This window comes from Puma concolor, chromosome A1 (genome assembly GCF_028749965.1).
Source record: "Puma concolor isolate L17-30 chromosome A1, mPumCon1.1.hap2, whole genome shotgun sequence".
Lineage (NCBI taxonomy): Eukaryota > Metazoa > Chordata > Mammalia > Carnivora > Felidae > Puma > Puma concolor.
In genome coordinates this window covers 125,531,006-125,555,331 of record NC_141667.1, presented here as the reverse complement: position 1 = coordinate 125,555,331, position 24,326 = coordinate 125,531,006, and the positions used below count along the sequence as shown (strand labels likewise).

Below are 24,326 nucleotides of genomic sequence, written 5' to 3'. Positions count from 1 at the left end.
AAGAATTGATCATTGTTACTGGGTTTAACTTTTTACCTAATGGAAAGAGCAAAAAAAACCAAACAAACAAAAAAAAAAAACAAAAAAAACCCAACACTTTTTAAGGAAAAAAATTCATCATGAGTTCATACTAGTACTTCCAACTCAAAGTCAGGACTAAGGGGGATTTTACACAATCTCCAATTTTACATTAGTATTTCCCTTCTGTCATGCTGAAAATCCTGGTTCTCAGAGAAACCAGCATAATTATTCATCTGTTTCATCCCACAATTCAGTCTCAGAATAACAACACCAACACTTCCATCAACACTAAGATATCTGAAGTTTTGCAGGCTTTTTTTGCCTTTAGGATATATCCAAATAGAGATGTACAAATTATTGGGTTTCAAAATCATACAAAATAGTTCTCCCTGTGTGATTATGCCACCAATTCTATAGATAGATTCAACTGTTTCATTTAGCTCTTAATTTTTATACTTTGAGTCTTTTAACTATATAAAATATCTGCATAACTGGAAAGTCCCACTCCCTATAACATAACCACCTATCCTTCTTTTTTAAAAATAGAAGCATATGCACACGATTAATAACAGTTATTCATACTTTACCTGCTTTTTCTCATTTAACAATGTACCCTAAAATGTGTCACAATAGAAATAGTCTATATTATATAAAAATATTCTTTGAGCTTTTCTATGACCATGTAGTACTCCATGCAGTAAGTTATATAATTCATTTGGTCAGTTTCCTAATGATGGACATTCCTGCATTCTGCTATTACAAAAAGCAAATGCATAATGTTATAATGAATGCTACCATGAATAATGGTGAACACACATATCATTTCATATTTTTACCAATGTACTTTAGGGATAGAATTCTGGGAGTAGAACTATCATTATTACAAGGGGAGAAAATAATAAGCAATTTTGCTAGGTACTGCCAAATTTCTTTCAATAAGGACTATACCATTTTATAGTTCCACCAACAACGTATGAGAATCTATTTCATGACAACTTCACAAAACAAGTATGCTATCAACGTTTGGATTTCCGCCAATCTGTAGGTGAGAAACAGTATCTTGGTATAGTTTTAATTGGTTTTTCTCTTCTTATGAGTGAGCATTTTTTCACATGGTTAAGCCATTTACATTTTTTTTAAATTTTGCGAACTGTGTGTGTCTAGCCCATTTTTCGGTAGGGTTATTATTAGTTGTGTTTATTCTCTATTTTTAGGTGTTCTTTATAAATATTAGGGGTATTAATGCTATATCTGTAATATAACTTGCAAACATTTTTTCCAGTTATTTATTGAGACCATTTTAGCCTAAATTCACAGCTTGACAATTTTCAGGCCACAAAAGGAATATGATTTCCACCCTAAATGCACTCTAGGGCTGGCTTGGGTGAGGAATTTTCTGGGGAATTTTTCTCCCTTCTATTCAAAACCAAATTGTCTTAATATCTCCTTTTGAGTAGATTTTCATTTTTCTAATTCTTCTTTTCATGGGCTGTAGGCTTTGTCTCCTGTCCCCCAGTTTGCAAAGCCATGAAACCAAAAGCTCTTGGCCACTACAGAATGGCAATGTCCCGAGGACTGTTCTAAGTTTCAGTTTTCCTTATTCACTTAGGATTTGTGTTTTCCATTATATTTGTCTTTAGGACTTCTCTCACTTCCTTGCAGGGCTACCACATAAAGAATATGATGTTATTAATTTCCCCTTCCGTTACACAAAGCAGTGGCCCTACAGTTTGTTGGGTGATTTGAGCATTTAAGGAAATGTTTATATGCTTATTAATCCAGCAACTTCGGGTATTCTGAACCATGAACGCTTCTCGTGAAATGTGAACCACCACTTGCTAGATAAAGAAGTCTCTAGGTTCCCCATTTCATTTTGTTTACATCTTACATTATTGTTTACATCTTAATTACAAATATAATATAGATTCATTGGAAGAAAAATCACACAAAACAGAAAATAAAAAGCTTCCCTGCTGTTAGTGGCTTCATTCCTCCTACAAATTTTTGGAGATTTCAGCTTTTAAGTTAGACCATTTAGCTTGTACCATGAAATGCTCTAAAACACTCTCTCTAAAGTTCTGTAGGTACCACAGAATTGGGAACCAGTTTCCACTCTCAAGAAGCTTTCAATTCTATTAGGGAAACAGGAAAGAACTGGCATACACGGAGAATTACAGGTATTTAAGAGTTGGTTTAGGAGTCCAGACAAATGCTAATAAAGTTGAAAGGAAAAAACTTTGTGGACTGGAGTTAGGCAAGGAAGAAATTAAGAAGGAGGTAGTCAATAATGAAAAAAATTGAAGGCAGCTAGAGGATGTGGAGGAGGCAGGGGCACATCACAGAGATAGATTCAAAAGAAATGCTCAAGGGACAAGTTAATTAAGCCAAGTGGTACCTCCCTACCAGAATGAAGTCTTGGTTTCTGCAGTAGTCAGGATGGCTAGTCAGGCTTAGAGCTCATTTTCCGTTTGTCATTAATTGCCATCTGAAAATATATATCAGACTTTGAATGCAGCCTTAAAAGCTACAGCTATCCAACTGCCTAGGGCCAATCTTGGCTAATATGCTAATCAATTTATCAGATATAAAATTGTATGGGCACCTCCCCTGTCACTAGAGGAGTGTGAAAAATTAGTTCTTGGAGTCAAGAGATCAGAACTACTCCTTGGAGTCACATTTGGACTTTTATCAAACGCTGACATCTCCAACGTCTGACCTCATCCCAATCTCTAATCTTCTATTTTCTGGGCCATCAGCTGGGACTGGGAGTTGGGGGGGTGACACATACTTATTTCCACAACTCAACTTTAGATTTTAAAGGGTCAAAGAATGGTATCTGAATCATCCACTGTTACACCATTAATAGTAACAACAGCACTCACCACACCACCCCCATGTGGAAAAACATTTCATTTCCTGGGTACAAGCTTTTTCTTTTGTTTCTTCATTTATTCTTTCGGTAATTATTTCCTAGCTCTCAGTACGAGGTTCTGTGCTATATACTAGGGAGACAACCAGATTGGGATAGAAAGCAAATCCTATCCTTCTCATACAGTCTAAGGTTATCAACAATAAACAGGTAATCAAACAAAGATATAACCGCAAATTGAGATGAATGCTGTGAAGAAGCAAAAGGAATTTAAGAGGAATTTAAGATACGACAGAGAGAGCCTGGAGATTTTATTAATACGAATATGTTCAGTTGCAAGTAACATAATAAATACTACCACTGATTTTTTAAAAACAAAGACATTTATCTCTATCGAAAGAAGTATGGAAGTAGACGGTTCCTAAATCAGTATAGTGGCTACACTCTATCATAAAGGACTCAGTCTCCTTCTATCTTTTCCCCTCTTTTATTTCTGTGTCTCAGCATGTTGACTTTTTGTCCTTGGGCTTCTCACCTCACTAATCTAAACTGCTATACTTCTAAGACAACTGCAATCAAGGAATAAAGAGGTGGCCAGAGTCTCCTTACTTTCTTTTTAACTAATCTCTACACCCACCATGGGGCTCGAACTCAAGACCCCAAGAGCAAGAGTCGCATGCTCTACTGACTGAGCCAGCCAGGTGCCCCTGGACTTTTTATAAGAGAGCAAAGTCCTTCTGAGAAGCTTTATAAGCAAACATCTCTTTATGTCTCTTTGGTCAGAGACATGCACATCTCTAAATCAATCTACATCCACAGAGATTGGGATTAGTGTGCTTGGTTTAGATTATTCATTTCCTAGCAGTAGGAGAGTGAACCCTCCCTCTCTGAACATGTTGCTGCCCTCACAATTATCCAAGTTCCTTAAAATAGATCTTAAAAAAGGGAAATCATTTTTTAGTAGACACAATAGTGAAAATAAAAATCCACAAGATTCATTCACCAAGTAAGCAACTAAACAGAGACAAAGACGACTCAAACATCCCTCAAAAGTTTCAAGCTTGGGTAACTACGACAATCACACTGCCAAGAATAGATAAAAAGAGAATGTGGGAGGAAAAACTTAGTTTGTGAGAGAGACAGAAAGTAATTCCACTTTTTTCTCCTTGAGTCTGACGTGCAATTAGACTGGTAGAAATGGAGGATGAGACTTGAGGGAAGAGCTAGACTTCAACATTCATACTGGAATCATCCACAATGAGGCAGGATTTGAAACCATGGGGATAGACAGAACCACTGGTACAGAAAAGGGAGAGAGCAAAGGGAAAATGTCAGAAAAAAATCTTGGTGAATAGCTATAATTAGGAAATAGTAACATGATGATGTTGCCATAAAAGGAAAAGGAGAGGGAATAATTAATTTCAGAAATACAAGAATCAAAGGACCACAATCACATGGCAGCCAAGAAGTTTCTTTTTCTTTTTCTTTTTTTTTTTTTTCAATATTTTATCTTTAGGAGCGCCTGGGTGGCTCAGTCAGTTGAGCGTCCAACTTCGGCTCAATTTATGATCTCATAGTCTGTGAGTTTAAGCCCCGCATCAGGCTCTGTGCTGACAGCTCGGAGCCTGCAGCCTGCTTCGGATTCTGTGTCTCCCTCTCTCTCTGACCCTCCCCCGTTCATGGTCTGTCTCTCTCTGTCTCAAAAATAAATAAACGTTAAAAAAAAAAGATTTTATTTTTAAATAACGTCTACCCAACATAGGGCTCGAACCCACACCCCCAAGATCAAGAGTTGCATGCTCCACTGACTGAGCCAGCCAAGTGCCCCAAGAAGTAGTTTCCAAAGGAAAGGAGTGATTGACATTGTTGACTGCTACAGAGATGTTAATGATTCCAAAATACTCTTGAAAATTTTCAGGAATGGTAGGAACATAATGCTCATGTGCACTTAATTGGATCCCTTTTTGTCTATTCTTTTAATGAGTTTGGAAGGGAAGGAACATATAGGTTGTCATGCTGGAGGCAACAGTAAAGTGGTAGTGGTAAGGAGCCACTGGATAAGTAAGTGAGAACATTGTGAGCTAAGAGGAAGGAGCCTGGAGAGAGGCGAGAAGGTGAGGAACACTGATGGAAGGGGAAAATAGATGTACAGAGGCTGGAGCTCATGTTAAGGCTTAAAAGCCAGGTTCAGCAGTAGAGATGAGAATGTGAATAATGGAAGTAGTCAGAGAACATAAGATGTTGAAAAAAAATGGGAAATGAATTTCAAGGTATGTAGTGAATAACAGAAGTAAGGATAAAGGTCAAGAGAGGGGAGAATGTTAATCCCCAGCAAACTCATAAAAGCCATCAAGAAAGAGAAGAGAAGATGTAGATGGGCACTGAAATTCACTAAGGATGGCAGGATAATCATCTGGAAGCTGGAGGCCAACAGGAAGAGATGGGACTCGGTGATAAGACACTGGCCAAATGGCAAAAAAATGAATTGGTAAAACTTTAGTGGGAAGAGTATAACTGAGGAAACCAGAAAGACAAGAAAGCATGGCGTAAGGAGTACAGGGTCAGGCGCGGGGGAGACATTCATTTTATTTTATTTTTTTATTTATTTATTTTTTTTTCTTTTCAACGTTTTTATTTATTTTTGGGACAGAGAGAGACAGAGCATGAACGGGGGAGGGGCAGAAAGAGAGGGAGACACAGAATCGGAAACAGGCTCCAGGCTCTGAGCCATCAGCCCAGAGCCTGACGCGGGGCTCGAACTCACGGACCGCGAGATCGTGACCTGGCTGAAGTCGGACGCTTAACCGACTGCGCCACCCAGGCGCCCCGAGACATTCATTTTATAAGGAGATGTAACTAATATAAAATCTGCTAAGGAGGTTCCTAGGCAGATGACCAGAAGAGACAGGATAGAACAGAATCCTATTCCAGGGATCCATCATAACAGAATTTAATTGCAGTATGACTGAGGGCACATGTACATCCCTTTTTGTACCAGGCACTGGTCCATGACCCCTACGAACTGTGGAGAGTTCAAACAGAAGTACTGCCTTCAGTGAGAACCTACAACCCCATATAATTGCATAATAACGCATACATATGCAGATGAGAATGTGAATTACTAAAGATGGATACAGAACATGAAAACGATGGAAAAAGGGGCACGAGAACAGCAAAAGCCAGCGTTCCCTGGGGCAAGCACACCAATTTCTTGATAATTTAACTCCTGACAGATAAAAGGTAAAAGCTACACAGAGAGAGGTAAGAGGAAACAAAAGAAGGTAGCCCGCACTTTGGCAGAGAAGCCCAAGTATTTCTTACTTTGAGAAATAAAACTGAAACCAGATTACAGGAGGCTGCATGGCCTCTCAAATTCACTAGGCCTTTCAGAGACTTCTCACACACAGAAGCACAAATTACTTGTCCAGAATGCCAGAGGTTCCTGGTAAGTCAGACTGTACACAAACAGACCCAAGCGCCCTTATGAGATGATATCAGGTCAGAGAAAGGCCAGTGAAAATAACTGACTTGAAGAATAAAAAAGGAGGCAGAACAGAGAGAGAAGGAAAGAGAGGGAGATGGGGGGAGGCGGGGGGAAGGGGCAGTGAGATGGGGAAGGAAGAAAGAAACCATGAAAAAATGAAGCTGCCAAAGGCATCAGACCCCAATCTCCCTATCTCTGCCTATCTTCTTATGCAAGAGAGTGACCAGTCTTATACAAAGGCAACAAACAGCAAAAAATGAGTGTCTGTGACCCATACCTAAGTGTGAATAATATTTAAGTAAGTGAACAGGGGCCATGTAACATTCACTGGCCATGTCAATTACATTTACATCAACTCTTTCTTCTTGATCTTGTAATAATTGCCTCATGTTTAACATAAGGCAAGATATCTCTTTATCCACAGAAATGTGTGTGGAGGCTTTATTAAGCAATTAACCCAAGTAGGCAAATAAACACCCTCATGAAACATCAAGATTAGTACCAAGATATATATGTAGTAGGGGACAGAAGCAGAGAAGAAAATTAGGAAGATAAAGGTTTATACTGTAAAAACAAAAGAAATAAAAATTGCCTTACAGTGAAAACTCAATAGTAATAAGGACACATAGTGAACATGATGATGTTATACCCCTTATCACTGACAGGAGCTTTATAATCGTTTTCACAGGACATGTTGTATATTGTGTTATTTCATATTCACTCAACCTTCTGTGATGCAGAGAACAGCTATCGTTGTTTTTAGTTAACAAATGAAAAAGTGAGGCTTTGGGGTCCCTGGGTGGCTCAGTTGGTTGGGTGGCTGACTTTGGCTTGGGTCATGATCTCACGGTCCATGGGTTCAAGCCCCGTGTTGGGCTCTGTGCTGACAGCTCAGAGCCTGAAGCCTGCTTCAGATTCCATGTCTGCCTCTCTCTCTGCCCCTCCCCCACTTGCACTCTGTCTCTCAAAAATGAGTAAAAATATTAAAAATTAAAAAAAAAGAAAAAAAGAAAAGGTGAGGCTTAGAAAGGGGAAATCACTTGACTGTGGGCAAACAATCAGTAAAGAACAGACACTGGACTTGAACCTAGATCTTCTGACTCTTGGTGCTGTGGTCTGACTGGTCGTCCCAAATACTCAAACTTCTGGACTGAGCAGCATTCTTGCCCATAAGCAGAAAACAAGGAGGAAAGATGCCTAAATAACACTGAGACTATGTTTTCAACATGCTCACTATCCCTTGAATGCCCTCTTGACAAAGAGCAAGCTCAACCAATCACACACTGTGTGTGTGTGCACGTGCGTATACACACGTGGTATGTGTGTGCATACCTGTATGCCGGGGGCAGGTAGGGAGCTACAAAACCAACACTTAGGACATCAACAGTAAGTCATGAATATCAGGTTAGAGCACTGAAGCCTGCCTCTCTGCATGGAAACAGTTACCTTGCATCAAGTTCCTCTTTGCATAAAACAATGACATTTTCATGATGTTTAGGAGCCTGCTTTTGGCTTCCAAAAGCTCTGGCGCCATACCATGCTGTCACTGTAACTGCCCTCCAGTGAGCCATCAAAAGCTTGGCTAGAATATTTTAAATACAGCAGTTTGCTTGCCACCAAAACACTAAGTTGCGATATTTTATATTTATCTCTATTTAAATTTTAGTGATGCTGCATAAATGTTAACGTGGTCTTATGCTAATACAATCACAGAGAAGTCTTAATAGTACCATGTACTGGCACACCCCCAGGGTGAGTTATGGCCTGCTAACCAGACCTAATGCATGCTTCTCAAGTCATTTAGTTAGTTCCTTTTAAATAAGATGTGACATCAAGAATGTTACACAGTTTCCCCCAAGAAATGAGTTTCCAGAAGCAATGGCAAGGGACATTTGCTCATATTGAAAGTAGAAAGAAGGTACTTGGGATTACAGGAAAGAATTCCATAAAGAGTCTGGGGAGAGAGCTTACTAATGTTTGATTTAGTGATTTCATGGCTTTTGAGAAACAAAAAGTGAGCCTCAGTAAGTTCTCAAGCTTTTAAAGCCCTGAAGGTAAGACCCTGGACTTCTCTCTAGGGCTGAAATCACAATGTTACCAATGACAAACTAACGGTTTCTCTACCATTCCAGTGGATGCACATGCAAACATTTCCTTGGGCTTCCTAAGAGCCTGCCTAGGCCTGGTAGACGAGACTGAGGGAGGTGGAGGGCCCTGGAAGCCACAGCCTTGACTGTCAACAATACAGCCACAGGATAACCAGGGCTTGAATATCAAGGCACGTTAGCCATAAGGGACACAAAGACGTGCAGGGTGCTCAGCCTTCCCTCATGCAACAATTCTTCTAGCCTTCCCAGCTTTGCCCCTCAATTTACTAAAAAAAGATGCTGAAGTCTTTCACAATGAGAAGGCATCAGAGATTCTGATTAAACGACAATAAACATGGATGAAAGGCAAAGGAAATCTTTTCAAAACAAAGCCTGCAATGGTAGAAATGTTCAAAATAGCCTTTCTGCTGCAACATCTTAATCCCAGCACTCAAGCAGAACAACCCCTAACAGCCACCACCCATGCCCGTGCAGCAAGATCCAGAATACTGGTTATTTTAGAGGCAAAGGAACAGATAGGAACAGATTTTCAAAAATGAAAGGAACTACAGCTACCAAGGACCAACTGCAGCTTGAAGACGTCTTGACCTTTTTAGTATAGTGATGTAGTACCCAAAAACCTTTTTGCATCCACCCTTTAGGGATGCTGCCTCCCCACTCCTCTTGCCTTATCACTTTTCTAGCATAAGCCAGAATAAGTGAAATTAAAACAAATCCCAACCCAGAGAGCACAAAAATCTGATTGCATGTTGACTGGTACCAGACAATCAGAAGACATAATCCCCTCCAAGAGGCCCCCGTTGGTCAGGTTCATCATTTATTCATCACCAGACATGGCTTCACTGCAAAAGGATCAACTCTTAGAGTTCATTCCTTCCCACCCAACTAGCTATGGTTGCTCTAACTTTTTATTGCTTTGAATACAAAAGAATGTGACCTATAGTACATTATTAAATGTCCTTAAGAGAAGGCGGAACAGAAAGTTGTACATGGTAAAAATATCTACTCGGAGTAAGGGCAGAATCAGATTCTTACTCTCGTTTCATTAGGATTACACTAAAATGTGGATAGGCACGTGCAAGAAAGAGTTAAAGTGTAACCTTCTTCCAGGCCAATCAGGCCAAAAATAAAGCTATACTTCACCTGAAGGACCCCGACAATTCTGCTAATGGGATGTCCATCCATGTCATGCCGCTCACCTGGAAAAGGCAGCCCCCAGCACAAATGCAGCATACTCCTTCACCAGGGGCTCTGTGCTGTTCAGCCCATTGATCACCACTTGAAGGCCACCGAAGGAAAGCAGGTCCTGTGCATTATCCATCTGTAACAAAGACATGGCTTAGTACAGTCCAGCCATCAAGGATTACTGCCTTTCTTTTGGTGACTATTCTAAAAGCCGAAAAAAATCAAGTAAAAACCAATGGAGAGCTTTCTAACTGGAAAAAGATATGTAAAAACAACCTAAATTCACACATTTGAGATTTCTGAATTCATCTAACATGATTTTCGAGCACCTGTGTGGAAATGGCAGAAATGGCACCTAGTTATTGTTTATGCCAAACATGTCCTGGAAAATTCTAAAACCATAATGAATCACAAAGCTTACTCCAAATGTACAAGCTGTTAACACAAAGATCTGACATCGTCAGGACTAGTAAATAGTGCCATGCTTCCTATTGATGTCTAGTCCTAATGCAGGCAGTGGAAGCAGCAGACACACACACAAAAAAAAGGCTTTTTCAAATTTTGTTATTATTATTGTTTAAATGTTTGCTTATTTTTGAGAGGAAGAGAGAGAGCATGAGCAGGGGAGGTGCGGAGTGGGGGGGGGCGGGGGGAGAAGATCTGAACTGGGCTCTGTGCTGACAGGAGAGAGTCTTATGCAGGGCTCCAACTCACAAACCATGATATCATGACTTGAGCCCAAGTTGGATGCTTAACTGACTGGTGCCACCCAGGCGCCCCAAAGGCTGTTTTTTAATTAGAAGTCAAGGGACTATGTAACATGAACCCTGTTGCACAGGGAGGGGGGTCTAGCAGAGTGCTAGAGGAAGAATACCAATAATACCTCCTCTCCTCCCTCTTCCTCACTTCATACAGTCTAAGGCTGACTCACTGGGAGGGCACTCATGATAAAATGTATACAGAAGTCTCTCTCAAAGGCTATATAGTGTGATAAAATTCTATCAAACAGCACTGGTCTAGGCTATCCTTTAAGGTCCAAAGCCCCAAGTCTAGACTCTCTTTTATTCTAAAGGGAGTATCATGCCCCAGGCTTCATTAATATCCTGGAACAAGAACACTCAACTTGCTCAGAAAGGTCACTGGATCCGGTTTCCTTCATGCAGTAACTATGGTCTCCACTGGAAATACCTTTGTTGATACAAAGGCTGCCTCCTGCCCACAAGTGGATTCCACTCTACAAATCATCAGGACAATACAGGAAGCTAGAGCCCAACAATGTATCTGCTACCCACCTTTTTCCTCCAGATGCCACAGAGCCACTTCCTAACTTTGTCCTTCTAAACTAGACAAAGGCTCTAACAGAGAAACTGAGTTTGAAGGGCTTTGATTCTTTCTGTGTTTCTGAGTGGAACTAGCCTGTTTTTACCACTTAGAAGATCATTTTTATATATTCTGATATCATCTCCACAAGAGCAGTTTTATTTTGTCTGTCCACTCTTGTAGATCCAGTGATTACAACAGCGTCGAGTATATAATTAGGTACTCAATAAATAATTGGGTTTTTAAAAATGTTTATTTTTGAGAGTGAGAGAAAGAGAGGTAGTGTGGAAGCAGGACAGGGGAGGGGGGGGATCCAAAACAGGCTCTGTGCTGATAGCAGGGAGCCTAACGTGGGGCTAGAACTCGTGAACTGTGAGATCATGACCTGAGCTGAAGTCTGGCCCTTAACGGACTGAGCCACCCAGGAACCCCAATAAATAACTGTTAAACCAACGAACAAATCTGATCAAAAAAAAAAAAAATGTTACTGCAATAAAGTCTACTGTGAATTAAAAAAAAAGGCAACCTGGGGTATCTGTGCCAACAAAATGGATGGATCCCTGGTACCAGAGACCTAAAGACATGGCCAATCCAGGGTCCTGAACAAGCATCAAGTCTGCTGTGCCATAACGGACCTAAGCCAGGGCTGGGATTTTTCTGTCCCAATCCGTCCTTATGAAGAGGAGTGATTACTGGGCCATAGGCCAGCCAACTAGGGAGACTGAGAGTTGACTGTTTGCTGACATAAGCACTAATAATACTTCATGAGCCTTCCTTTCTCACATACTCTAATTTTAAAACCTAAGAACGCACTGCCTCTTTTTGATCCTCCCTCCTCCAAGTTTTCTGGATAACAAAGCCATGGCTCAGAGCCCTGTCATTCCATGCCTGGGGTGGCCACTTGTCAAACCTGGTAGGAGTTCTTAATGGAGCAGCTGCCAGTCTAACAGCCGCAGAGCAATACAGCCCGGAGTCCTAGAGGTTCTGATGCAGATGTAGTTTATCTTTATTACTACAAAGACAATTCAGGGTGTTATAAATTCTAACATTTAGATAAGCACCTCAATCTCTTCAATATGTTTTCTCATTTGTTATTTCACTGAAGATGAGGAAGAATCATTCTGCTCACCGCACACCCAGAAGATCTAGCTTCAAAATCTGGGCCCTGCTCGGTATCACACAGGAGAAGGCATCATCAGGGCCCAGGTCTGCAGTTCCCCATCTAGATCTGGGGCCATAACTTTCCCCAGGCTGCCTTCAGTTTGGGGAGGGACAGGTGGACAGAAACTCAAGGCAGAGGGAGGAAGGGCGGGCATGAGTAAGGGAACTGTGCCAACACTCTGGCAGAAAAGAGAGAACAGAGCACTGGACAGGCAATGAGAGGATAGGAAACAGAGAAAGGGAGAAATGATGGTTAATAACTGAGGAGTCACGTGAGGGGAGGCAAACATACTGCCCTAGGGTACATGGGGCAGACAGAGGCTGTACCTCATAAATAACTCACTATTTTCCAAATACACAGTTTAGCTTTTTACAAATCTTGTTTAATAATTCCAATATAGCTGTGAAGAGTCCTAGGGCAGAGCCTGTTTGGGTCCTTGAAGCCTGTGGCTCCTCAAAGTTTCTAAACAGTGAGTCTAGAACCAGAGTGGACTGGTGAAGTTTCTGGCAAGGGGAGTCCTATCTTCCTCAAAGCTAGCATTTTATTACCCAACTCCCCATCACAACTAGAATTAAAGGTTAAGCTGTGTCTTCTTTAATTCCCCTGTGAAATCACAATTCAACACTGTGGTATGATAGCCTGACATACCAGCCCAAAGCGAGAACCTTGTATTTCTAATCTAAAGGCCGATGACTCAGAACATTTATGACTCTTCTGCCAACAGAGCCAAGTTTGGCCTCACGAGGAAAATGGTTCCAGGGCTGACCTCAAACTAAGTTACGTGATGTTGAAGAAACTTTTTACCCCACCTAGTAACCCACGAAAGCAGAATAGAACGTCACCCTAGAGAGGACCCGCCACCAGATAACTGGCAGGCTTGCATGAGAAAAAAATTTCGGAGGGCGCCTGGGTGGCTCAGTCAGTCAAGTGTCCAACTTCAGCTTAGGTCATGATCTAGCGGTTTCTGAGTTCGAGCCCCACATCGGGTTCTGTGCTGACAGCTCGGAGCCTGGAGCCTGTTTCAGATTCTGTGTCTCGCGCTCTCTCTGCCCCTCCCCTGCTCACGCTCTCTCTCTGTCTCAAAAATAAATAAAACATTTTTTTTTAATTTTTTTTTTTCAACATTTTTATTTATTTATGGGACAGACAGAGACAGAGCATGAACGGGGGAGGGGCAGAGAGAGAGGGAGACACAGAATCGGAAACAGGCTCCAGGCTCTGAGCCATCAGCCCAGAGCCTGACGCGGGGCTCGAACTCACGGACCGTGAGATCGTGACCTGGCTGAAGTCGGACGCTTAACTGACTGCGCCACCCAGGCGCCCCAAAACATTTTTAAAAAAGTGTTTTTTTTTTTTTGGGGCGCCTGGGTGGCTCAGTCGGTTAAGCGTCCGACTTCAGCTCAGGTCACGATCTCGCGGTCTGTGAGTTCGAGCCCCGCATCAGGCTCTGGGCTGATGGCTCGGAGCTTGGAGCCTGCTTCCGATTCTGTGTCTCTTTCTCTCTCTGCCCCTCCCCCATTCATGATCTGTCTCTCTGTCTCAAAAAAAAATAAGTAAAGGTTAAAAAAAATTTAAAAAAAAAAAAAAAAAAAAAAAAAAAAAAAAAAAAAGTGTTTTTTTTTGTCTGGGCCCTGCTAGCCTCCTGGGTACTCACTGCCCTGTGGATATAAGTTCTCCAGTGATTTTGGCCTTTTATGCTCAACTAAAGTCAGGGCCTATAGAAACCTGATACCTAAAGATCCACCCAAGTATGTTAAGTGAGAAAAAAATAAAAGCTGCCAAGATCAGAGCAGGACTGAGTTGGCCACTAACCCCTAGGATCCTTAATCCTTTAAATATCTGCAACGGAAAAGCTGTTGGAATTCTTGTTTTTCACCCTGGAGAGAAAGACAGGAAAAGGGAAAGAGAACTCAGGCCCACTTTCTCTCTAAGAGGATCATAGACCTGCTATTTGAGGCCTGAGAAAGAGTTATGAGCAAAGAAAGAAGATGAAGAGGCCACATCATAATTCCTGCAGGTAGAGTATACACTCATCCTCTCTCATCACAAAGGCAGGCAAAATACTAAAGAAAGAAAGAATGTCTTTTAGCCTAGTTTATAGAGAACAAGGATGCAGTCATGCGTGGGAGGATGCTGAAGATCTGTATCTTGATGAGGATCTCAAACAAGCTTTTGATTATGATTACACAGTCTTCCTGGGCCACCATCATCCCTAGTCTGAATTACCGCAATAGCCTCCTGTCTGGTTTCCGTGCTTCTACCCACACCCCCTGCCTCCAGTCTAATTCTTAACAAAATGGGCAGAGGGATCCTTTAAAGCCAAGTCAGAGCATGTTGTTCTTATGCTCAACAGCCTTTAATAATGTTCAGTTTCATATTCTTTTCCATGGTCTACAAGGCACCCCATTATCTTCCTCTCATTATCTAAGCTTCATCTACTTCCCTCTCTTCTTTCAGCTCCAACTACATGGACTTGCTCTGATTCCATAAACACACTACACATGTTCCCACCTTAAGGGTTTGGTACTTGCTGTTTCTCCTGCCTGAGATGCTCCTTTCCAACACTGCCAGTCCTTACCAAGATCTACCTTTATTTTCCTATAGCATTTTTCAAATTTAAACACACCATCTATAACTTATTTATGAGTTACATTTATTATCTATCTGTCTCTGCTATACGGTAAGCTCCAATTTTGCTCACTATATGTATTTTAAGTGCCTGTAATAGGTCTTGGTACTTAGCTGGCATTCAATAAATTAATTTATTGAATAATAAACAGGTTCTCTTGGCTCCTTCTCCTTAGATCTACCTAAGCCCTTCTGAGCTTCATTCAAATGATACCAGTATCCTGGAAGAAGCAGAGTGACCAAAAGGTGAAGAGCACAGTTTTGGGTCAGACAGACCTTACTGCAGATCCCAGCTCTAGCACTCACTAACTGGGTGAACATGGGCAATCTCAGATGTGACCTGTGTCTTACTTGCCTCAGTTATAAAATGGAACTAATAACAACACCCACTCAAAAGGCAGCTGTGGAAGCCAACGAAATGATGTGTACAAAGTTCTTGAGTAAGTGGCTTGTCTGTGGTAATGCTCAATAAATATTAACTATTATAATTATGGCCCAAGTGTGATCAGTCCTTTCCCTGCTACAAACTCTCTAACGAGTCTTAAAATTAAGGATAAAATCATAAAGAGCCTGCTATTCCCAACTCCACCTCTCTGAAACTCTAACTTTTTCACTTGAGGTATGCTATCCTATCTAGTATTTCCCAGGTCCTCAGTCTCACCAAGCTCTCTCTTCTCTACCTTAGACTCTTTGCACATGTTATTTCCCCTGCCTAAAGTAATCTGATCCAAGGGTTGGCAAACTTTTCCAAAGGGGCTGACAGTAATTATTTGTGGCTTTTGTGAACCATAGGGTTTCTGACACAACTATTAAACTCTGCATTGTACCATAAAAATAGCCCCCAACAATAGAATACATTAAAAAACAGGTGTGGCTGTGTCCCAATAAAACTTTATCTACAAAAGCCTTTTTCAACACCTCTAACTAGGCTAAGTTCCCTATTATATACTTCCACATTACACTCTGGAGCCATTATCACAATCTTAAATTTGAATTATCTCATTATTAAATTGTTCATTCTTCAATTGTTGTCTATTTTGCCTCTGCTGTATCATCACTGTTGAAAAAATAATGGAGGTTAACATTCCCAATGAAAAAGAGATTAGCCCTCCCTTCTAGAATTTATCTTACTATAATAGCTATTGGTCTAGGTTAAAAGTACTATATGCCCTGAGAGAGAAGTAAAGATGTTGATGCTATTTCCTTAGGATTCAGGGCAAGGAGGTTTGTTGTCAGAGAGGTTAGTTAAAAGTCAGGTTTATGGACAAAGAAATACATTACCTGATGGACATAATATTCAAGATCAAAGAGTGCAGCAATCTTCTCTTCTAGGCTGGAGCTGGAACTATTGAATTTGTTGATCAGCCGTACCATGATCTGCATGTCAGTCTCAATGACAACATTCAGCTCCTCAAAGTCCTTCTTCAGCTCCTCAATGGGGCGAAAGAGCCGTTTAATCTTGGCCTGTCTTGCCTAAGCAGATAATTGAAGCAAAGAGATAATTAGGTCAATTGGAGACATTTCCCCAAGACTCTTGTGGTCTACCATGGATGCCCATTTTCAAACAACTACTGCTCCAGAATTCAAAACCTTCTTTCATCTGTACTATCCAAAAATCCTACCACAGGAATATCTCATCTTATTGCACTTCACTTTGCCACACTTAGAGATAATACATTTTTTACAAATTTAAAGTCTGTGGTAACCTGCATTTAGCAAGACTATCAGCACCATTTTCCCAACAACATTTGCTCATTTTGTGTCTGTCACATTTTGGTAATTCTTGGACTATATACAAACTTTTTCATTATTATTATATTTGTTACTGTGCTCTATGATTAGTGGTTTTTGAGATTACTACTGTAACTGTTTTGGGTTAACAAACCACACCCATATGACAGTGAACTTAAGTGATCAATGTTATGTATGTTCTGAATGTTCCACTGACAGGCAATTCCCCCATCTCTCTACCTCTCTTCGGGCCTCCTTATTTCCTGAGACGCAGTGATAATAAAATCAGGCCAATTAATAACCTTACAATGGGTTCTTAAGTGTTCGAGTGAAAGCAAGAGTCTCACGTCTCATTTTTTTTTTATTTATATATGAAATTTATTGTCAAATTGGTTTCCATACAACACCCAGTGCTCATCCCAAAAGGTGCCCTCCTCAATACCCATCACCCACCCTCTCCTCCCTCCCACCCCCCATCAACCCTTAGTTTGTTCTCAGTTCTCAACAGTCTCTTATGCTTTGGCTCTCTCCCACTCTAACCTCTTTTTTTTTTTTTTTTCCCTTCCCCTCCCCCATGGGTTCCTGTTAAGTTTCTCAGGATCCACATAAGAGTGAAACCATACGGTATCGGTCTTTCTCTGTATGGCTTATTTCACTTAGCATCACACTCTCCAGTTCCATCCACATTGCTACAAAAGGCCATATTTCATTTTTTCTCATTGCCACGTAGTATTCCATAGTGTATATAAACCACAATTTCTTTATCCATTCATCAGTTGATGGACATTTAGGCTCTTTCCATAATTTTGCTATTGTTGAGAGTGCTGCTATGAACATTGGGGTACAAGTGCCCCTATGCATCAGTACTCCTGTGTCCCTTGGATAAATTCCTAGCAGTGCTATTGCTGGGTCATAGGGTAGGTCTATTTTTAATTTTCTGAGGAACCTCCACACTGCTTTCCAGAGCGGCTGCACCAATTTGCATTCCCACCAACAGTGCAAGAGGGTTCCCGTTTCTCCACATCCTCTCCAGCATCTATAGTCTCCTGATTTGTTCATTTTGGCCACTCTGACTGCACGTCTCATTTTAAATAAAAATCTAGAAATGATCAAGCTTAGTAAGGAAGGCATATCAAAAGAAGAGACAGCAAAAGACAAGCCTCTTGTGCCAAACAATTAGCCAAGGTGGGAATGCCAAGAGTTCCTGAAGGAAATTCAAAGCACTACTCTAGTGAACACAGGAACAATAAGAAAGCAAAACAGTCTTATTGCTGATATGGAGAAAGTTTTAGTGCTCTGGATAAAAGATCAAACCAGTCACAACATTTCCTTAAGCCAAAGCCTAATCCAGAGGAAGGGCCCTAAACTCACTTTAATTCTATGAATGCTGAGAGAGGTGAGGAATCTGCAGAAGAAAAACTTAGAGGCTAGGAGAGATTGGTTCATGAGGCTTAAGAAAACAAGCCACCTCCATAACATACAAGTGCAAGGTGAAGCAAAAGTGCTGATATAGAAGATGCAGCAAGTTTTCCAGAAGATATAGCTAATTCATGAAGGTGGCTATATTCAGCAACAGATTTGCAATGTAGATGAAATAGCCCTCTATTGGAAGAAGATGCCATCTAGGACTTATATAGTTAGACAGGAGAAATCAATGCCTGGCTTCAAAGCACAGGCTGATTTTCTTGTTAGGGGCTAATGTAGCTGGTGACTTTAAGTTGAAACCAGTGTTTATTTACTTCTAAAAATCCAAGGCCCCTAAGAATTAAGCTAAATCTATCACGCCTGTATTCTATAAATAGAACAAAGCCTGAATGACAGCATGTCTGTTTACAACATGGTTTACTCAATTATGTTGAGACCACTGTTGAGACATACTGCTCAGGAAAAAAAATTCCTTTCAAAACATTATTGCTTATGGACAATGCACCTGGTCACCCAAGAGCTCTGATGGAGAGGTACAACGAGATTAATGTTGTTTTCATGCCTGCTAACATAACATCTATTCTGCAGCCCATGGATCAAGGATTCACTTCAACTTTTAAGTTCCAATTAGAATATTAAGAAAATACATTTTGTAAGTCTACAGCTGCCATAGGTAATGATTCTCCTAGTGGAACCGGGCCAAGTAAATTGAAAACCTGTTGGAAAGGATTCACAGTTCTAGATACCATTAAGAACATTGTTGATTTATGAGAAGAGGTCAAAAAATCAACATTCACGGGAGTTTGGAAAAAGGAGGTTCCAGCTCTCATGGATGAATGTGAGGAGTTCAAGACCTCAGTGGAAGAAGTCCCTGCAGATGTGGGAGAAATATCTAGAGAATCAGAATTAGAAGTGGAGCCTGAAGATGTGACTAAACTGTTACAATAGGATGATGAAACTTTAGCAAATGAGGAGTCACTTCTCACGGATGAGCAGAGACAGTGGTTGCCTGACATGGAATCTACTCCTGGTGAATGTGCTGTAAAGAAAGTTGAAAAATGCCAACAAAGGATTTAGAATATTCCGTAAACTTAGTTGATAAAACAGCAGCACGGTTTGAGAGAACGGACTCCGAATTTTTTGAGACAAGTTCTACTGTGGGTAGAATGTTATCAAACAGCATCACATGCTACAAAGAAACTGTTCATGAAATTCTTCAATGTGGCAAACTTCACTTACTGTAAGAAACTGCCACAGCCACCCTAAAATTCAGTGGCCACTATCCTCATCAGTCAAGCAGCCATCAGCATTGAGGCAGGACAGTCCCCAAGCAAAAGGATTACAACTCACTAAAAGCTCAGGTGGTTGGCATTTTTCAGCAATAAGCTCCTTTTTTAAAAAATGTTTTTAAGTTCATTTTTTTATTTTTGAGAGAGAGAACGAGCAAGGGAGGGGCAGAGAAAGAAAAGGAGGCACAGAATCCGAAGCAGGCTCCAGGCCCCGAGCTGTCAGCACAGAGCCTGACGCAGGGCTCGAACCCACAAACCTTGAGATCATGACCCAAGCCGAAGTCAGGCACCCAACCAACTGAGCCACTCAGGCGCCCCAGCAATAAAGTTTTTCTGAACTAAGGTATGTATATTGGTTTTTTTAGACATAATGCTATCCTACACTTAACAGAGTACAGTATAAAGTAAACATAACTTTTATATGCCCTGGGAAACCAAAAAATTAATCCGACTTGCTTTATTGCAGTGGCCTAGAACCAAACCCACAGTATCTCCAAGGTACACCTGTACCTTCTAGGATGCCCACAGAAGACAGCCCTCAGAGTCTAACCATATAGACCTCTGCCCCAAAACACACGATTTTCCAAGGCTCACTTATACCAGTCTGACTTACAATGTTCAAAAAGAATGGAAAGTCTTCTTGTTGCAATCACTGAAGTCAGGGGAAGCAATGAAAGCTCACCTTCAACCCCTAACCTCACACGAAAAGGCTGAGGTTTAAGGTCAAATTATCTGTACCTTGCTTCTCTATCTTCTACAATGACTGAATACCTTCACTTTGCCCTGTCCAATCCAGCAACATTTTAGGGAAACCGGACATAGGAAACTGTGGGTAAAGAGCTACCAGAGTGGGAGCAATCTGCTGATGAAAATTAGATCACTGTCATTACTGTCAATCTAACTACAGGTGTACAATTTGTTCAACTGTCTGAAGTGGCTAAATTACTGTATGTACTACACTCAAGTCTCAATTTTCTCTCAATCCCTCCCCACTGTACACACATACAAAAGTTTTAAAAACGAAGTTATGTTGGAGGTGAATAAAAGACTTCAATTAGATACTTTACACACGTGACACTCCTGTTTATTTCCCAATTTTAGAGGATAGTGTTCATAAAGAGAGTCTGAAAGATCACAGTGGTTTTGAGTCTCTATCTTCCAAGAAAAATTAAAAGGCACGAATATTTATAAAAAGCAGAATGATGAATAGCTGTTGGCTCCAAACTGCTCATCTATTACCTATGGGTTTTCTCCCCAGTTATAAGTACTCCATAGAAACACCAACCAAAGAAATGAATCAGCCTCTCTTAAAAAAAGACCAAGCTCCTAGCAGAGCAATCACATCTAAGGGATGTCATATCCTGTTTCTTTGGGTTAAAACAAGAGTGAAATGCTTCCCCTACACCCAGCTAAAGGACCCTGGACGGCCGCCAAAGGAAGGGCAAAGAGGTCCAGGGAAGCTGAGTCACTGCCTAGAGCTGTTGGATGACAGGCAAGTGAGCAGGGTAAGAAACAAGGCTCCTCTACCTCACAAAAGTGATGTGCACCTGGCCCTCAGGAAGGCCTTTAAAGCAACAATAACTTTTTATTTTGCAATAATTATAAGCTCACAGAAAATGAGAAAAATAATATAGGAGTACCATGTACCCTTTGTTCAGCTTCCCCCAATGGTAACATCTTACCTAACAAGAGTATGCTAACAGAACCAAGAAAATAACAAAGGTACAATACTGTTAACTAGACTATAAGCCTTATTCAGACTTCATCAGCTTTTACATGCACACATTTGCTTATATGCACATGTGTATTATTCTACGCAGTTTTATCCAATGTATACATTCATGTATCCACCAGAACAATCAGGCTACTGAACTATTCCACCACCACCAAACAACTCCATTGAGCTACCCCTTTATAAGCTGCACCTCATCCTCCCACCCATCCCTGTGCCCTGGCAACCACTAATTTTTTCTACATATCCATAATTCTGGCATGTGAGGAATGTTATAAAGATGGACTCACACAGTCTGTAATCTTTTGAGATAGGTTTTTTTTTTTATCTGAACATAATGCACTTGAGATCCATCCAAGTTATCACACGTATCAATGGTTCATTTATTTATTTTTTTTTTAATTTTTTTTTTCAACGTTTATTTATTTTTGGGACAGAGAGAGACAGAGCATGAACGGGGGAGGGGCAGAGAGAGAGGGAGACACCGAATCGGAAACAGGCTCCAGGCTCTGAGCCATCAGCCCAGAGCCTGACGCGGGGCTCGAACTCCCAGACCGCGAGATGGTGACCTGGCTGAAGTCGGACGCTTAACCGACTGCACCACCCAGGCGCCCCTATTTTTTTTTTTAAGTCTATTTATTTTTTGAGAGAGAGAGATAGAGAACATGTGAAAGAGAGAGAGCACCCACATGGGAGAGGGGCAGAGAGAGATAATCACAAGTAGGCTCTATCCTGTCAGAGCGGAGCCCGAAGTGGGGCTTGAACTCACGAATTGTGAGACCATGACCTTAGTAGAAATCAAGAGTGAGATGCTTAAAAGACTGAGTCACCCAGGTGCCCCAATGGATCATTTATTTTTAATGCTGAGTAGCATTCCACTCTATAGGTATACAGTTTGCTTAACCATTTACCTGTTGAACATTTGAGATGTTTCCAGGTATTGGCTATTATGAATAAAATCACATGAATATTTGTATAAAGGCTTTTTAAAAAATGTTTACTTATTTTGAGAAAAAGAGAGAGAGAGAGAGAGAGAGAGAGAGAGAATCCCAAGCAGGCTTGGCATTGCCAGTACAGAGCCCAATGTGGGGCTCAAACTCACAAACCGTGACACCATGACCTAAGCTGAAATCAAGAGTCAGATGCTTAACCAACCGAGGCAACCAGGTGCCCCTGTATAAAGGTTTTTTATATAAATTTAAGTTCTTATTTCTCCAGGATAAATGCCCACAAGCATAACTACTGGGTCATATGATAAGCATATGTTTGGTTTTATAAGAAACTGCCTGTTTTCCACAGTGACTGTACCATTTTACATTCTCACCAACAATGTGTGAAAGACCCAGTTTCTCCACATCCCCACTAGTATTTAATATTATCATTTATTGTTGTAGGTATTCTAATAGATGCATAGTGTTACCTCATTAAGGATTTAATTTGCATTTCTCCAAAATCTAATGACATTAAACATCTTCTCAAGTGCTTATCTGCCATCCACAAATCTTAGGTGAAATGTCTGTCTGTTCGTTTCCTTTGCTCATTCTCTAAATACGTTGTTGTTTTTACTGCTGAGCTTTTAGAGTTCTTTACAGTCTAGATACAAGTCTTTAATCAGACACAGTCTTTGCTTTGCATCAAACTTAAACATGCCAAATTCAAGGACTATAGCTTAGCTAACACCATTCTCCCAACACTACCCAAATTTCAGTCACTACCGATTTCAGTTAACTACAATTGCATCAACTACAAACTTTGCTGCTAGCTCTTCAGTCCACAAATCACTACATATAACATAAATGCTCATGATGATGAGTGGCTGATCACACTACTTCTTTCAAAGTATGACTGGTCACTGTGGATTCATTACTCAGTTCATACAGAGATGTCAAGTGTGTAGTTGTAGGACTTCATCATCGTCTAATGATAAATCCATGTAACATTTCATAAAAACGGATAATCAAAAGAAAGAACTGGCCAAGAAAGATCAAAGTGTAGCAAAGAAATAAATAGTGGTAATTCTGATAGTAAAATTCATATTGAACATATATGTAGTTGCAGAATAAGTCATAATTTTTGCTTCAACTATCCAACATTTTTAAAACATAAGAGAAAGTCTATACTTTCTTCCCTTATTTTGATACATTTCATTGTTCTTCTTCCTGATGTTTCCAGTTTCTTTCTGCTATTATTTCCTTTCTATTTGGAGAATATTCTTTAGTCATTCTTTTAGGTAGGTCTGCTGGTTACAAATTCTTTTAATTTTCTTTTGTGCAAGAATACCTTGATTTCTTTTTCACTCATGAGAATATTTTCATTGGGTATAAAATTCTAAGGTTATAATTTTTTTCCCAGCACTTGAAAAATACTGTGCCACATAGTCTGGCCTCTGTGGTATCAAATGAAAAATGCACTGCCAATCATTGTTCCAGCAGTATATTGTTTCTAACTAGCTGCTTTCAACATTTTTTCTGTATTTCATTTTCAGGAGGTTGACTGTGAAGAGTCACAGTGTTGATTTCTCTGAGTTTATCCTACTGAAAATTCATTCAGTTTCAAGAATCCATTCATTTATGCTCTTGACCATATTTGGGGATTTTTCCATCTTTTTTTTTTTAAACTTTTTTTTAATGTTTATTTATTTTTGAGAGAGAGAGCGAGCTGGGAAGGGGCAGACAGAAAGGGAGACACAGAACCTGAAGCAGGCTCCAGGCTCCAAGCTGTCAGCACAGAGCCCGACAAGGGGCTCAAACTCATGAACCATGAGATCATGACCTGAGCCAAAGTCAGACGTTAACCAACCGAGCCACGTAGGCGCCCCCCCCATCTTTATTTCTTAGTTTATGTCTTCATTATTTTTCAGTATTCTTTCTCTTTTCCTAAGACTCCAATGGCAGAAATATTAGATCTTTTCTCATAATCACACAAGTCCCAAAGTCTCTGTTCACTGTTTTTGCTATTCATTTTCTCTGTTATTTAGACTTTTTAGTAATTTCTGTCAAGTTCACTGGTTCTTCTCTCTCTTCCCTATTCTGCTGAGCCCATTCAATGTTTTTAAACAATTTTGGTTGTATTTTTCCAGTTCTAAAAATTCCATTTGATTCTTTTTTACATCATCTAGTTCTTTGCTGAGGTTGTCATTTGTTTCAAGAGTGTTCACAATTGTTTGTTGAACCACTTTTATGTTAACTGCTTTGAAATCTTTGTAATTCAAAACTTCTGTGTCCTCTCACTTTTGGCATTTGTTAATTGTCTTTCCTAATTCAAGGTTTGATGTTCTTAGTTCTTGGTATGGTGAGGGTTGTTTTATTTTGTTTTTGTTTTTGTTTTTATCCTGGACATTTTAGTTATCAAGTTTTACAACTATGAAGCCTA

At 40.4% G+C, this 24,326-nt stretch overlaps 1 protein-coding gene across 4 annotated transcripts in view; it reads right to left on the bottom strand.

Annotated features, from left to right (window-relative positions):
• Positions 1 to 24,326, bottom strand: part of SIL1 (SIL1 nucleotide exchange factor) — a 217,241-nt gene that overhangs the window by 59,527 nt on the left and 133,388 nt on the right. For all 4 annotated transcript variants that reach the window (XM_086702928.1, XM_086702934.1, XM_086702931.1 and 1 more), the window contains 2 exons: positions 16,059 to 16,250; positions 9,682 to 9,803 (listed from right to left, as the gene is read on the bottom strand). In XM_086702928.1, the coding sequence (XP_086559054.1) occupies positions 9,682 to 9,803; positions 16,059 to 16,250 (314 nt within the window). The remainder of the gene's footprint in view (positions 1 to 9,681; positions 9,804 to 16,058; positions 16,251 to 24,326) is intronic.